Here is a 17,305-nt window from a genome sequence, read left to right as displayed (position 1 = left end):
AAAGAACTTCTAGAAATATCACTAGTCTTTATTTCAAGCAATACTATAGAGAAATAGTAATAAATACCAATAGTGTTGGCATAAAAATGGGCATGCTATTCAATGATATAGAATCACAGAAAAAGAAATAAACATACATACTTGTGGACACTTGATTTTTATGACAAGAAGTCAAAAATATATAATGACGAAAAGAAAGTATTTTCAACAAATTGTGTTGAATATCTCCAGGTAGAAGAATGGAAATAGTCCCAAATCTGTCACCCTGGAGAAAACTCAAGTCCAAGTAGATCAAAGACCTCAATGTAAAACTAGATATAAGAAATATAACAGAAGAGAATATAAGAAACTCTCATTAACATCTTGACATGGGAGACAAATTCCTGAACAGAGCATCAATAGCTCAGACACTAAGGTCAAAATTAATAAATGGGACCTTATGAAATAGAAAAGTTTCTATAAAGCAAAGTACACCATTAATAATGATGATGATAATGATGATAATTATAATGATAATAATAATAGCATCCTACAGAATATGAAAATATATTACCAACCCTACATCTGTCACAAGACTAATATCAAAAACACATAAAGAACTCAAGAAATTAAACACCAGTACATCAACTAACCCAATTAAAAATGTTATACAGAGCTAAACATAATATTGAATATTGAATGGCCAAAAATCACTTAAATAAATGTTCAACTTCCACAGTCGTCAGGAAAGTGCAAATCATGTCTCTGACATTCCAAAACCTGTCACAATGGCTGAAATAAAAAGAAACTCAATTAATAACACATGCTGGTGAGGATGTGGAACAAGGAGAACACTCTTCCACTGCTGGTGGATGTAAAAACTTGTACGCCCACTTTGGAAATAAATATGTTGGTTTCTCAGAAAGTCTGTAATAGTTTTTACCCAAGATCCAGCTATTCCTCTTCTGAGCATATACCCAAAAGATGACTCACTATTCTATAGGGATACTTGTTCAACTATCTTCATGGCAGCTTTATTCATAATAGCCAAAAACTAGAAACAGTGTAGATGTCTTTCCACTGAAGAATGGATAAAGGAAACGAGGTATGTCTACACAATGGATACTATTCAGCTACTTAAAAAAGACATCATTAAATTTGCAGGCAAATGGATGCAAATAGAAAATATTATCCTCATTGATGTACCCCGACCCAGGAAGATATGCATGGTTTTTACTCATTTTTAAGTGGATATTATTAGCTTTAAAGTACAGAAAAAACATGCCCCAATTCACAAACCCAAGGAAACTAGATAAAAAAGGAAAGCCCAAGGGACAGTGAGCAAATGTGAATGAGCAATATAATAATCATTGGAGCTGGACTGAAGAAGAGAACTGGATAGTAGAGGAGGTGAGGAGTAGATTGGGGATTAGGTAGGGATACGGGGAAAGCAGGTGAGGGCTGGGAGTGAGAGTAGAAATCATTAGGAGCGATCTTTAGGAATAACTCATGACCTAGGACAGAGGAGACTCCAGGAAGGGATAGGGGTGATCCTAATTTGAGACTACTATCAATGGAGGATATTGATATTGAAATGACCAATCCCTGCAACCAGATGGGACTTCCAGGTGGCTGAAGGGGACATCAACCCATGCAGAAGACTTTCAACCCAAAATTTGTCCTGCCTGCAAAATAAAGATGCACAAGGATAAAGACGGAGCAGAGGTGGAAGGAAAGGCCAACCAATGACTGGCCCACTTGATACCTATTCCATGTGAGAGAGCCAACTGCCAACTCTGGTGATGATAATCTGCCATGCTTTCAGACAGGAGCCTTATATAACATTCTTCTGAAAGGCTTCATCGAACAGCTGATGGAAACAAACACAGAGACTGCTGTGCTGTGAACAGACACCATGACCAAGACAACTCTTATATGGACAACATTTAATTGGGCCTGTCTTACAGGTTCAGAGCTTCAATCATTGTCATTAACGTGGGGACATAGCAGCATTCCGGCAGGCATCATGCAGGAGCAGAGAGTTGTACATCTTGCTCTAAAGGCTGCTAGCAGAATACTGTCTCCCAGGAAGCTAGGATAAGGGTATTAAAGCCCACATCCACAAGGCCACACCTACTCCAGCAAGGCCATGCCTCCCAACAGTGACACTCCCCGGGCCAACCATATACAAACCATTACACAGACCCAGAGCCAAACATCTGGCAAATCTCTGCGAGATTGTGGGAGTGGAGGACAAAATTGAAAGAACTGAAAGGGTTAAGGACACATCAAGAAGACCTACAAAGTCCATGAACATGGGTCCATGGGGCTCAGAGACTGAAACTCCAACCAAAGAGCATGCAGTGACTGCTACACATGTTAGGACATGTTCAGTATGGTCTTTATGTCGGTCCCCTGACAATAACAGCAACACTTTGACTCTGTTGTCTACAGTTGGATCTCTTTCTCTTAGCTAGTCTACCTTGACTGGCCTCAGTGGGAGAGGATGCAGTTCATCCTGCTGGACTTAATAATGCAGGGTGGGGTAGTATTCAGGGTAGGTGTCCCATTCTCTGAAGAGAAGGGAAGGGATGCGTTTGTAAGGGTGATATTGAGAGTAAAGGAAGTAGGGTGAGGGCTGTGATCGGGATGTAAAGTTAATAAATAAATAAATAAAATAATCATGACTTTGTTAACTAAAAATACTGACATGAAACACACAGAAACAGGAATGGGAATTAAGTTTTGGAGTCATTATAATAAATGACAATGAGAAAACAGCTTTTCTCTATAAAAACTAGTTAGGAAAGTTATTCACTTCTACATTTGAAATTAGAAATGGTGTTAAGTTTCAGAGAATAATTTCATCTTGACATATAAAAATGTTTGATTCAGCACAGTGTTTAGAATGATGTCCTTTTTCTGCCTTTGATCAATAACTTCTACATATTTCAGCTGATTTTTCATAGTTAGTAGGGACTTAACAGCTTTACAATGGTGTAGTTCCAGAAAGACGGAAGAAACTGGAGAAAGCATTACTCCAATATAAAAGCCTTAAGCAAATACTAACTCAAGACATAATTAAGAGCACTCAGGAGTTCACATGCCTATACATCTTATTCCTGCAAACCTTGTCTGAAACTTACTTGTATGGAGACAATGTCAGGGTGAATGTGAATGATTCAGCAGACTGTTATGAGAGAGATTAATAGCCTCTGTTCTCAGACCAGCTAGTGCCTTTAGGTTACTTTAGAAGAAAAGAATTAAGTACATGAGAGATCTTTTTTTTCTTTTTTTCCAGAGCTGGGGACCGAACCCAGGGCCTTGTGCTTGCTAGGCAAGTGCTCTACCACTGAGCTAAATCCCCAACCCCTACATGAGAGATTTTATGTGTGGGAGAGACTCACCAAATATGCTAATTTCCTATCAACTTTGACGATCTCACATCATACAACACAGGCTCAACATTTCTACAGCATTGCTGTGCATATATATACATATATATAAACATATTTGCATATATACATTCATATTCCCACATAAATCACAAAATGACTATAAGTAATATCAAATAGTTTAACAGTTAAAACCATGTTCATTGGAATGAGAAACTGAAGTTTGTTAGCAAGTCTTGAGAGTTTAAGATAAACTCTAATGAATTCCATAACAGCTGCAGCATCTCTCATTTGAGGACTCACTCTTATTGAAGATGGGAAATGTTTGAATATATCCTGGAGTCAGGAAAACTTAGTCATGTGTTATACATATTTGCTAGGGAAACTATTTTCTGATATCTTATACATACATTGTCCTTGGAAATGTTTGCATATATCCTGTAGTCAGGAAAACTTAGTCATGTGTTATACATATTTGCCTGGGCAACTTTTTTCTGATATTTTATATACATATACATACATTGTCCTTAGAGACAAATGGAACATATGTCAGGTGTTTCAATTAAAACACATAGACTTATGTACTTCTCTTTCATTATCATATGATACAATGCATATATATATATATATATACACACACATATGTGTGTAAACAGTAAACATGTGTGCATTTATGTATACATTAGTAACTTTTAATATTGCTGTGATCAATTTTCTGATGAAAAAAATCATAAGAGAAAATGGTTGCTTTGCCTTATTCCTTGGGAGTATATTCCATGAGCTGGTTAAAGTAGGACTGCAGAGAAGGTTCTAGATGGTAACATCAGGAATGCGAGATGCTTGTTCATATGAATAGATCAGGAAACATAAGTTAAGGAAATTACAATGCTCAGTCATTATTATTCATTTTTTCCTTTTTATTTAACTAACACCCCATACCAAGTGATATTCCTACCCACAGGCAGGGCCTTGGACTTCTATCCTTAGTTAATCTGTGGGAAAGCCCTCATAAACTCACCCTGAGATCTGCTTCACCACTCTCCTATATGTTTTATAATCCAATTAGGTTCCCAAGTGAAATGAACCATCACAGCACACATTTCTATATGACACAAAATGATCTCTTAATATGAATTAAGGTGGGCCTTTCTGCGATTAACTGACACTTCACAAGAGTTTTAGCATAGAAAGCAAATCCTAAATAGTTTATGTACATGTAACACTGATTTTAATTCTGCTACACATAATTTTGACTATTTAGTATAATTTAAGATTTTCTCAAAAGTAGAAGAGTGCACATTTTTAAATAATTGGTTTTTGGAAGATTTCAAATGGCAAATCATGTCACAACAATGAAATTTGCCATTAAAATAGTCTTTTTACTATTTCAGCAATTATAAACTAATAAATTAGGTGGTCATCTCCTTTATCTCAGGACAAATTTATTAACATCATGATGGTGACACTTAAGTTTTGATAGATAGTTAATCCATTCCTAATTCAAGATAATGGTGCCATCATCCATCTTGTCTCCAAAGTGTTGATGATCGCCCAATAGGGAATGCTCCTCCAGTATTAAAATGTAATACTCCTTGTGAATTGCTTTTGCTATTTTGAAAATGAATATCTAAACTGCAGATGTGAGCTGTTAATGAAAAAACAAGAAAAAAATTTTAATTACCTACTTGGTAACTCCTCCCTTTTTAAATTAACATATAGAATTACAAACAACTATCAGACTATTACTACATGTCAAACATTCTGATAAACCTGGCATCTTATTGGTATATTGCTTTGTGAGTTGGATATTATTCCCCTTTCCTAGGTGAGAAAGTTGAACCAAAATATAGTAGTATGCTTGTCACACTTATGGTGGTGATAGTAAGAAAATCCCAGGTTGTTTGCTTCTAAAATTTCCACTTTTCTCTCCCTGTCCCTGTCCCTGTCCCTGTCCCTGTCCCTGTCCCTGTCCCTGTCCCTGTCCCTGTCCCTGTCCCTGTCCCTGTCCCCCTCCCTCTCCCTCTGCCTCTTCCTCTCCCTCTTCCTCTTCCTCTCATTTTCTCCGTTTTTTCATACATATATTCAGAACGCAATGTGGTATTTTGATGTTCATATTTAAATCATTATTATATTTATGTATGCAAATATATACAATATCTTTTTTTTCATCTTTATTAACTTGAGTATTTCTTATTTACATTTCGATTGTTATTCCCTTTCCCGGTTTCCAGGCCAACATTCCCCTAACCCTTCCCCCCCCCTTCTATATTGGTGTTCCCCTCCGCATCCTCCCCCCATTACCGCCCTCCCCCAAACAATCACCTTCACTGGGGGTTCAGTCTTGTCAGGACCAAGGGCTTCCCCTTCCACTGGTGCTCTTTACTAGGATATTCATTGCTACCTATGAGGTTAGAGTCCAGGGTCAGTCCATGTATAGTCTTTAGGTAGTGGCTTAGTCCCTGGAAGCTCTGGTTGGTTGGCATTGTTGTTCATATGGGGTCTCAAGCCCCTTATAGCTCTTCCATTCCTTTCTCTGATTCTAATATCTTGCATCAGTTTTCTTACTTGTATTTAGAAGATACTTATTGAGATAGGAGTACTGGTTCATGCCTGTAATTGTAGCTCTCAGGAGGCTAAGGTTTTCCTTAGCATAAGCTCAGCCTGGGCTTTATTTTAAACTCCTAGCCAGCCCTAAACTGTATAGTTATATACATTTATTTGCTATATTATATATACATATATGCATACATATATCACCTGTGACCTCTAGGCCAGCCATTGTCAAGTGTTCAAAACAAATATTTTGCTCTTATTTGTTGTAGGAATGATGAGCCATACCAAACAATATTTAAGACAATATTTGTCATACTTAATAAATTAAAGTTTAAGACTTAAATACAGAAACATGGGCTATATTATCGCAAGATTCCATTAGTAAAATCTAGGCTTAAGCATTATCTTAGCAGTTATACCCAAAGAAAGAATGCATTTTATATCACTGATTTCTGAAAACGAACAAGAGGTCTTTGAAAGGTGCTGTGCCAGTGAACAATCACTAGAAAGTTGATTTTTTCTGTCTCTCTCCTATTTTGTTTAAAGAAAGTTAGGTTTCTCTACCTGGTGAGAAACGCTTTTATAAAAGGTCACAGTTTGATTCAACAAAATCCAGGCTTTTCTCAAGAAACTGTATGCCCGTGAGTATGAAGCCACACTCGTTGAACTATACAAAACACTGAAACAGCTCTTCACAAATGCTCAAGTTTTATCCTCTGAAATTAAACATTATTTTGGTAATATGAAATGTAATCAAAATAAACTTGTCCCATTTTAGAGATGAAGAATCTCAACTTCAATGGAACTAATATATTGAAGATAAAAATTAGAAAATATCTTTAAAAGAAAGGCCAAAATGTGTCAGTAACATAATCAACTTTTTTGTCACTATCACAAGGATTTTGAGAAAAATAATCTTAATATAGGAGAGAGTCGTGTTGTGTTGGGGAATTCAGTGAGACTGAAATACCTGGAAGAACAGGGGGTAACAAGGAGGGGGAGCAGTGTTTGGAGAGAGAGAGAGAGAGAGAGAGAGAGAGAGAGAGAGACAGAGACAGAGAGAGACAGAGAGAGACAGAGACAGAGGGAGGGAGGGAGAGAATCTATCTCCTCCAAGACCACATAGACAAAGCACTTCTTACTTGTTTTGACACCATACATTCCAAATTAGCAAAATGGGATCACAATCAAGTCTTCAACATACACGTCTTTGTGTTACATTTTAAATACAAACCATAATAGGTACTCATTAATGCCTGCTTCACATGTAAATTCAAGTATGATATCACAGCTCGGCTATATTGTCTTATCGTAAATTATAGAAGTAAAATTTGTTTATAAAAGTATTTTATTGCTGCCTGAGTGTAGAATTTAAGCCATATGAAAACACCAGAGAGTGTTATGGACAAAATACTTCTGAACACAATGAAAATATCTTTACATATTAATAATTAAATTTATCTCCGAATAGTTTCTCATCAGTGGTTCTCCAAATTCAACACATAACATGATAGTTTCTTATACCGGAGAAAAGATGAAAGTCAAACCATTAAAGTTAAAATTTACTGACATTTAAAAATATTATAAACTGATTTAAGTTCAGTGTAGATAGGTCTTTATAATCAATCAGAGTTTGCAGCTAAAACAGTTATCACCCAATAGAGTTGAATGAAGTAGTATACTATGTCTGGTCTTAATATAATTACTATTAAAAATAGATACAGAATTGATGATAATACAACTCAATTTATTACAGATAGACATTTTTAATGCTAAGAATTTTAGACGAAGTGCTACATTCACTTGGATACTGAAGTGTATTTACATGATTCTTCAAACATGTTTTCAATTTTCATACTTAAATGTGACAGTCAGCTCACAATTTATTCTAATCAATGATGATCAAGATAATAAAGTCTTAAAATCAGATACTGTGCCTGTGGTAGCTTCTCCCAGAGGCAGCTTGCTAGACTTCTAGAATAATCATACAATGCTTAGAAATGCTTAGTACAGGTCTCCAACAAAGACATACTAACTAAACAAGAAGGCAGTAAATTCTTTATAAAGAAAGATCTGCCATTTGGATATTTCCTGCTGTGTTAAAAATTTCAGCTACCATAATTAGCAGCATGGTTTCCATCTTGCCATGATAGGCAGAAGAAAGGAGCCTCTGCAGAAGAGATGAAAAGATAGAAGGCAGAGGAAACTGTAACAATAGAGCACACAGCTAGCTGCTTGATCAATGGCTACGGTTGTTGTAAACATACTTTATAAGAAAGCATCGAACTTTGTTCAGTAGAAATTAGAAATTCAATCCATAAACTATTCATTAATTCAAAAACCATGTCTTAGTTTTGTGATGTTTAAGATTAATGAAAGATTAAGTATAATTGGATACAATTGATTTAATACTAACAGTACAAAGAATGTATTTTTTTACCTGAGGTTTATAAAGATTCTGGTTTTCGTAATCATGAGTTTGATATATTGGTAGCTATAAAGGTCAGAGTTTTTTATTCTATAAAAAGAAACATCATAGAATATTTCTTTAGGAGCATATAAACACCTTAACATTCACAAAATACTACTGGATTCTGCTCATGCAATGTGGATTTTTTGTAAATATGCAAAGGGAAAGCTAAATTGACAATATATGTTTTTTAAATGTTATGAATAAAGTTTGTGAAATTATGGATGCCTTTTTGAAATGTCACGTTGTTAAGAATGTATTACTTGCTTTTAATAAGTACAAGTGTATAAATTAGTTTGGTGTAACTGAAATTGATGTCAGGAAGAAAAAAAAGCTGTCGTTCACTCGGTCCATCCATGCAACCAGTATCAATCCAATGGTCTATGTAAAAACTAGTCAAAAACTATGAAAATTAAACAGCTAAAATCTTAACTCTGTAAGCACTAGCTCTGAGAATAAAATATGTGATAATTGATAACGAGATGGGATTTAGGTTGAAGAGCCTTTCCCAGGTTAAGCCTCATTTGCTGCCAACATCTATTTTTAGAACAAAAATAAAGAAAAAAGCATCACCCATTTTAAGCCCAAATGGGAGAGACTTTGCTATTGCTGTCGTGTTTCTTTTTTCAACAAAGGGAAGATTTTTATATATCTTAAGAAAGGAAATACCTTCAGGAAAACTTATCACCACTAGAATTATTAATGCAAAATCCATTTCAAATTTTTAGCAGGAGATCTCATTCTTCGCTAATTCTGCTTAGGACCCGGTTTAGTAATATTCTCTGCCTTAGATTAATTACCCTGATCTAATTCATTTAGTGGAGGACAGCTGTGGTACGTGGGTTGCTCACTGATGTATTGTGTTAAATGACGCCCATCTGTCACTGCAGAATATCAGCATGGATCCAGTGTCATCCACTTCATTGGTTCTGCTGAGATGTGAAGTACAGCTACAATGTTTACTACTGTTGTTAATTTAATATCTACACCTTTAATAACCTGACTGCTGTCACTTGCGAAACAATGATACATGATGGGCATTGAAGAACCGGATAGAATGCATTAACAAGACAGCACAGCAGACCCTCTGGTACAGTTAATTAGAACATTTGTGGGCAAAGTTGCTCTGGGGGTCCCTGTAGGGCATTCTCCTAGGGAAATTCTTGACTGGGAAATGAAGTTAAAGGAATCTGTGTTAATAGCACTTCTGACAAATTTAATCATTAATTAACGATTAAATACCGGGGAATTTATTTTCACCAAGTAGAACCATTTTATGTCAATTTTTATATTTAATATTTAATCATCGACTCATAGTTTCTTCTCATGCTTTTGTTCTCCTTTAGTCCAATTCCTCAAATATGCACTATTAGTGCCTCTCAGAAAATCAGCTGATGCAGTAAAATATATCAAATATAGTGTCCTGAATCAAGGTTTGCCTCCTCAGATAAATAAATTTAACTCAAAATATATTAAGAAGATTGAAAATAGATTTTTCCCTAAATGCTTGTATCTAATTTCACAAGGAATAAACAATAACATATCTGTTACATTTATTTATATAGTTATTTCTAAAATAATAAAATTAAAATAAATAATGCATAGGTTACATATTAAGTTTACTAAATAAGCATATAAAACACCAAAAATTATTGAAAACAGGGAAATAATAAATATCTAAACATAGACTAACATACATTTTATACTATAAAAAATTGTAGAAAATAAATGTGACTTTTCCATGTCCTTCATTTTCATTCTTCATAGTATTCTGTTTATCTGCCTCTGTGACTTATCTTTGTTCCTAGTGCCTGTTTTCAAATTATGAATTTTTTCTTCAAATAATTTTTCCGTTTTTTGTCTTGAATGGGCTTTAGTTCCACACAGTATTTCTTTTTGCTGTATTATGTCATGTAGCCTCTCCTTCTTTCACCAGGTTCTGTTCCCCTAGATATGAAACAAACAAACAGTATCAGTGGAAAACTTGTATACTACCAGTGCATTAATTTACCTATAGATTTCTCTATGGTAAATTTAAAATTACAATTTGAAGATAAAATACATTATTAGATCCTTCTTTATTCCAGACGTTGGGTGTTTAAACTACAAAAATCAAAATATTTCAAATTAATTAACCTAGAAAATTAACTGAAATAAAACAAGACAGTGTTATTTAGTACCGAGAAAAGATAAAGTATAGATGTATAGAATCTAGTAGATAATTGTGTATCATGTAAAGAAACAAGAAAATGTGACTCTATATAAACATACATACCATTTTGAGACAAAAAGAAGTCAAAAGAGTTTTAAATACAACGTTAAATAAAGAATACATAGAAAAAAGTGAAATATTAAAGAAAATTGTAGAAGAAAAACCTACACAAACAGAAGCTTAAGTGAAGAAAATTCTTCTAAACCAACATTTACAGCAGGGTAATCACTAAGTAGTAATTATTAGAGTAAATCCTATTAATTTTCCAAAGTTGATGATAAATCAATAGAAAGTTCTCAAACAGAAAACAAAAAATGGAGGACAGAAACATTTTTTTGAAAACCGTAACCCAACTTTAAACATATTTATAATAGTCTTTCCGATGATTCTGAAAGGAAGAAGGAAAGGAATGAAAGAAAAATATTTTAAGAAATCACACAGTTGGGGCTGGGGATTTAGCTCAGTGGTAGAGCGCTTACCTAGGAAGCGCAAGGCCCTGGGTTCGGTCCCCAGCTCCGAAAAAAAAAAAAAAAACAACAACAAAAAAAAAAAAAAAAAGAAATCACACAGTTGAACTAAACTATAAATTGAATGTTTATAAAACATTCATATAATTGTCTGACTAGTGTTTAATTTCAGTGGAACAATACAATATTTCCTTTTTTTGAATTACCCGTGCTAGTCACTTGTCTTTTCCCTTGCTCTCCCTAATTTCTCAGTTCTTGGATTACTTTTTCTTATGTCACCTTCCATATCCTCATTTTCTACTCTCTCTTTTATTTTTGTCTCTTCTGGCTAATACAGTGCTTTTCCCCCTGCTTTTCATTGAGTTTATACTTAGTAGTATTATGTATAGCACTAATTTTGAACACCATCTAGTGGTATCAAAACGGTCTTCATTTCTCCACTATTTTGTTAAAATGATCAGATCCCAGTTTCCTGGTAGAAACATGGTCAAAGTTCAAAATGATCAGGAGTAATTTTACCTATGATAGAAGTATTTAATTTTTATATTAAATATTATATTTAATATTTTATTATTAAAATAAAGAAAATATGAATGTGTAATTTTATGCTTTATTGAGCTTCAAGGCATGCCAGACAGACTAGCCCTTTCTTGACGCACTTAGGGAGTTTCAGTGCAGCCCAGTCCAGCCATGATCTCAATCTGACAAAAATGTGCTTTTGATAGGATTCTTGCTCCTGGATGTCATTAAATACCATTGAATTTTTTATTCCTGGAATTTGATTGGTATTCATATTTTATTCTGTTTTGAAGGAAAGTTCACTATCAGAAATTCTCTTTGTTTTGTCAAGTCTTATTAGAATGGGCAAAGTTTTCAGGTAGGGTTGGAGAAGTGTCCAAGGGCAGGTCAAGCACAGTCAGAGAACAAAGAAAAGTCAAACTGGTTCTGACCTGGATGTTTTATCCTATTAGCTAGTCTTCATAGTGCTGGTAGATGCTATTCATGCTACCAGATGAGAACAGTAGCAATCAATCTTATATGACTGCAAACCCTGATAGCTATAATAAAAACCTGTCTGGCAAGATAAACCCACTCATGCAATTGAGGAAAAAATATCATGGGAATAGTAAACTACTTTTTTATTAGATTTAAGGCCAAAAGATAGAGCCTATACTTGGCACTGTTGAAGAAGTTAATAACTGATGGATAGATATATCACAGTAGGACCTGTGATACAGGAAAGACTGTACTACTATTATTCAGCTAAATACACATGGTATTTAAATAACTTTTTATGTGTCTGAGCCCATATCTTAGTATGTCAGAGCACTGGATGTTTTTCAAGAGTTTTCCCAGGACCCACATAGTGGCTAAAAACATCTGTTACTCCATTTCCACAAGACCCCAAACATTCTTCTGGCCTCTGTGCGTACTTGGAACACATGTGGTACACAGACATTCATGCTAGCAAATCAACTCTTACACATAAAATTCTAAATAAGATTAAATGACTTTGCATTATAGTTATAGATTAGTGTTATCTCAACCCTCATCAGAATAACTTACTTTTTAAGCTGGTGGTGGCTAACACTAAGACAACTAGTTATGGTTCATAGACTAAGTTATTGAGGAATGTTTATTCTTCAACAGGACACTTCATCACAACCACACGGCCCAGTGCTTGGAGATCATTGAAAAAGAGATGGCGGAAAGACAGAAAAGTATAATGGTATAATAATATGAGGCAGTGGTTCTCAACCTCATTGATACTGCAACGTTTTAATAGAGTTCTTCATTTGTGTTGACACCCTCTCCTCAAACAGAAAATTATTTCTTTGCTACTCCAGAACTCTAATTTTGCTGCTTCTATGGATTGCACTGTAAATATCTGATATGCAGGATACCTTATATGCGACCCCCAAGAAGGGCACAATTCACAGGGTAAGAACCACTGCTATAGGAGAACCATTTTTTAATCACAATTGGACAGTTGTCCATCTAAGCTCGCTGCACTTATGATAGTGTACCCAAATAGAAAAAACGAGCCGCAGAGCCAGGCATGAAATCCCACCACTACCTGAGTAGCTGTTAGTAACTGAGTGCTTTTAAGGGAAAAGGGGTTACTTCACTTTAATGGTGTGAATTCTGGAGGTCTGAGATGCTCCTGTGAATGGCCATATACCCAAGAATATAAAGGCAGTAGAAACTGGACTTGATGGTTTGAAATAAATGAATGAAGACAAAAGATTGGTGGACTTGGACTGCAGGGATGGATATGAAATGTCGATGCTCCAGTTCATCTTAGAAGGGAGAAAAATACCCACGGGAGAAAATATAGAAACAAAGTATGGAGCAGAGACTGAATGAAAGACCATCCAGAGACTGTTGTCCAGGAACTGGGGTTCCATTCCATATGCAGCCACCAAACCCAGTTACTATTGCTGATGCCAAGAAGTGCTTGCTGGCAGGAGCCTGATACGGATGTCTCCAGAGAGTCTATGCCAGAAACTTACTGATACAGATGAGGATGCTTGCAGCTAACCATCAGACTGTCATGGGAACCCCAACTGAGGAGTTGTAGAAAGGACTGAAGGACCTGAAGGGGTTTGCAACCCCATAGGAAGAACAATGATAACAATGAACCAGAGCCCCGCCCCAACTGAGCTCCCAGGGACTAAAACACCAACCAGTGAGTACACATGGAGGGACCCATGACTCCAGGCGCTATGTAGGAGAAGATGGCACTTCTCAATAGGATAAGCACTTGGTCCTGTGAAGGCTCATTTCCTCAGTGTAGGAGAATGCAAGGGTATCAAGGTGAGAGTGAGTGGGTGGGAGTGGGAGCATCTTTATAGAAGCAAGGGGAGGGGCAGGGGAGAGGGGGGAAAGGGCATAACATCTGAAATGTAAAAATATAAAAAATCCATAGAAACAGAATACAGCCTATAAAATTCACATAGAAAATAAAAATACATGACAAGTTAACGATTACATACTATTAGTGATCTAGTGTTTTAAACTAGGATAATTTCTCAGGTTATTCAGTGTGCTACACTGGGAAATGGTTCTTCTGTCTTGACACTTTGGTTTATTTTCTCCTTTATCTTGATATTGTCTTTACTGAGTGTTAGTGGAAGTAATAGAGTTATATACCAAAATTTATAAGGGAAATTTTAAATTTCCTTATTTATGACTTAAAAACATGGACAGAAATTCAACTTATATGTACATTTTCTAGTTCTGAGTTACTAATATGTTTTTTAAAAGTGTTTTAAAGGCAGAAATAAAGAACTATCCCATCACATGCTTTTTATTTGTGATATCTGAAAGAGACATGGCAGAGGAATAGAATTCTGCATCATGATGTAAGTAAACCCTTCAAATATCAAAAGCATGAATGTCCAGTCTTCTTAACTTTACCTTTTCCCCTACATCTTTTCTTGCTCTTTTAAATGGTATTTTACTTTACACTTTGCAACTTTCATAAATATCCCATGTCTTAGTGAATCAATGTAATTCTATTAAGATGATGAAATCAGAACAAATATTAAATGAATTTATTTATATTCCTGGATTCACGATAACTGTCCTTCAAACTCCACTTCCTTTGTCTGGTAAAAAATAAACTTGAGACTTATCTAAATGCTTGTAGAAAAAAACATTAGTCTAAACATATTTATGGAAAAGGAAGGAAATTGACAGTTAACCAATATATACATATAACTTAAGGAGCATTGAAGTATCAAACACAAACATTTGATATATCCTCAAATTTCAAAATAAAACATACAACTATAAGTGCATTCAAGTCTACTTCTTAACCTATCACAGTTTCAGTTAGTATAGATATTATTGTAATTTTTTTATCTAACAAAATGCCTTCGTTCAATCATTATGGCACACTACTAATGCAGACTACATACAAATGGGAGTATTTGTATACTATTCACATCTATACTTTTTAGCCATATTTTAAGAAGTAAACAATTACAAATTATGACACCCCAATTTGTGGTGAGAAGCCTGTTTTTCGCCAATATAAACTGTTCTTAAGCAAGTCCTAGGCATAGATACTTGCACCATTTACCATTGTAAACCTAAGGAATATGGGTGACTTAAATCTGTCAGAATTCTATTGAGATTATGCTTTAGAAATTCCACAAGTTAATTATTTGTAGTGCCAAACATATTACCTGTCAAAACCTGGTATGTGAGGAGGCATCTAAATTTCACTTTTTCTTTCTCAGTATCTTCAAGAAGTCAAGAAAATGGGTCAAATAACTAAGAGTCCTAATATTCTGAATCTAAATTTCATTCCAAGTATTGATCGTTTCTTATATGTAGTGCTGTTTATAACTATCATTCCATGTATTCTTCAATATAATATATAAATTAGAAATTGTTGACAATACATTTCAAAGCAAATGATGAATTTATACATCAGAGCTAGAGAGCTTAAGTAGCATCATATATATATATATATATATATATATATATATATATATATATATATATATATACACACATTCACTATCAAACGGACCTTGTTAGGACCCAGCGTCACGTCAACATGATTAAATTACATGAACTAAAATGGGAAAAATGATAAAGAGAAAAACAAAAGGGAAAAAATGGCTCGGGCAATGTCTTGGTTTCGAGCGACTCCCGAGATCCCCAGCCCTGGAGAGCAGGACGTGTTTGATGAGGAAGCAGACGAATCTCTGTTAGTGCAGCGGGAATGGCAGGATCACATGAGGAAACGAGTCCAAGAAGGTTACAGAGATGGGATAGATGCTGGCAAAGCAGTAACCCTTCAACAGGGCTTCAATCAAGGCTATAAAGAGGGTGCCGATGTCATTTTAAACTACGGACTACTCAGGGGAACATTGAGCGCTTTGCTTTCCTGGTGTCACCTTCATGGTAATAGTTCAACGCTGATTGGCAAGATAAATAACCTTCTGAATGCAGTTGGCCAGTGTGAAGAGTGTGTGATCAAACATCTGAAATCAGTTACGTCACCGCCACGCATTACAGATTTATTGGACTCCATTGAGGATCTGGACCTTTGTCATGTAGTCCCGCCTGAGAAAGCTGTTGAAGCAAGAGGTGACACTAGTGCTGACATTAGCACAGATGCTGACAGGAGTCCGAATGGGATGGATTGTTCACATCCAGAATGTTGCAGAACACAAGAGCATGCGCATTTGGAAAAACCAAGCCTCACTTGGATTCTGGAACAGACATCCAACTTGGTGAAACAGCTGGGAATATCAGTAGACATATTACAGCACCTGAGACAACTGTAAAATTATCTCCCCCTTTCCAGAGGAAGTAATGCTCGGAGTATTACTTAGAGCATTGTGTTCTAGATAAGGTAACCACTGATTGATTAATTCCTGTGTGGAATTAACACTAGTAAATGAAATGACATTTGTCTTTGTCATTGGTAAATTGTCTAGTTTTAGATGCACTCAGTAATCCTCATTGTCATTTTCAAATTTCTAATCAAAATCAGTTGTTTTTGTACTAACAAGAACCAAACATTTTAGAACAAGAAAAAAAAACCTAAAAAAAAATGGCTCATGATTTTCTGTCTGTATTCAATGCCATTGTCACTTACCTGGTGAGTATTTTCATCCTTGTTATATAATAAGCAAGCCACCACAGTGAGCAAGGAATAAGACCAGATTAAGGGAAAGGGAGAGTTGGAAACAATCCTTATAATTAAATCTATCGTTGTGGAAAATCTTTCCATTATTTTCCCTCAGGCTCTGAAAATTCTTAAAAGAAAGCACAAAGGTTAGAATATTTTTATTACTAAATATATTGGATCTTCAAAATAATTTGATAGTGGATAGAGAAGGAAGTTTATATATTTTGTGTTCATTCTATATAGAATATAAAATGTCAACCTCTGCCTCATAATTAAAGCAAAATTGCTGAAATTTAACGACTGTGTTCAATATACAGAAATAAAACCCTAAACTTTTTCCTCTGTATAGAATATAGAGAATATAAAATAAGCTTCATACTTTATCAAAAGGGTCATGGTTTCAAATAATCTACCTATACCATGTCAAATAGTCTTACCAAATATGTTACTTTGTTTATTTTATAACTATTTAATTGGATTTTGTGAGAACCACTTTCAAGAGTCACTGCTATGACCTAAGCATCTTGGGTTCTCATTTGGTTCAACCTAACTATCCACAGTTTGTGAGGTAATGCC

At 35.2% G+C, this 17,305-nt stretch overlaps 1 protein-coding gene across 1 annotated transcript; it reads left to right on the top strand.

Annotated features, from left to right (window-relative positions):
* Window positions 1-15,707: 15,707 nt before the first annotated feature.
* On the top strand, window positions 15,708-16,382 carry Yae1l1 (YAE1 maturation factor of ABCE1 like 1). Its single transcript, NM_001047954.1, has one exon. The coding sequence runs from the start codon at window positions 15,708-15,710 to the stop codon at window positions 16,380-16,382; it is 675 nt and encodes a 224-aa protein (NP_001041419.1).
* Window positions 16,383-17,305: the final 923 nt, after the last annotated feature.

Source organism: Rattus norvegicus, chromosome 4 (genome assembly GCF_021556685.1).
Source record: "Rattus norvegicus strain SHRSP/BbbUtx chromosome 4, alternate assembly SHRSP_T2T, whole genome shotgun sequence".
Taxonomy (NCBI): Eukaryota; Metazoa; Chordata; class Mammalia; order Rodentia; family Muridae; genus Rattus; species Rattus norvegicus.
This window is presented reverse-complemented; position numbering and strand designations above follow the sequence as displayed.

Excerpts from the sequence above, each read along its gene's own strand:
- Yae1l1 (NM_001047954.1), top strand. The coding sequence starts at position 15,708 with ATGGCTCGGGCAATGTCTTGGTTTCGAGCGACTCCCGAGATCCCCAGC.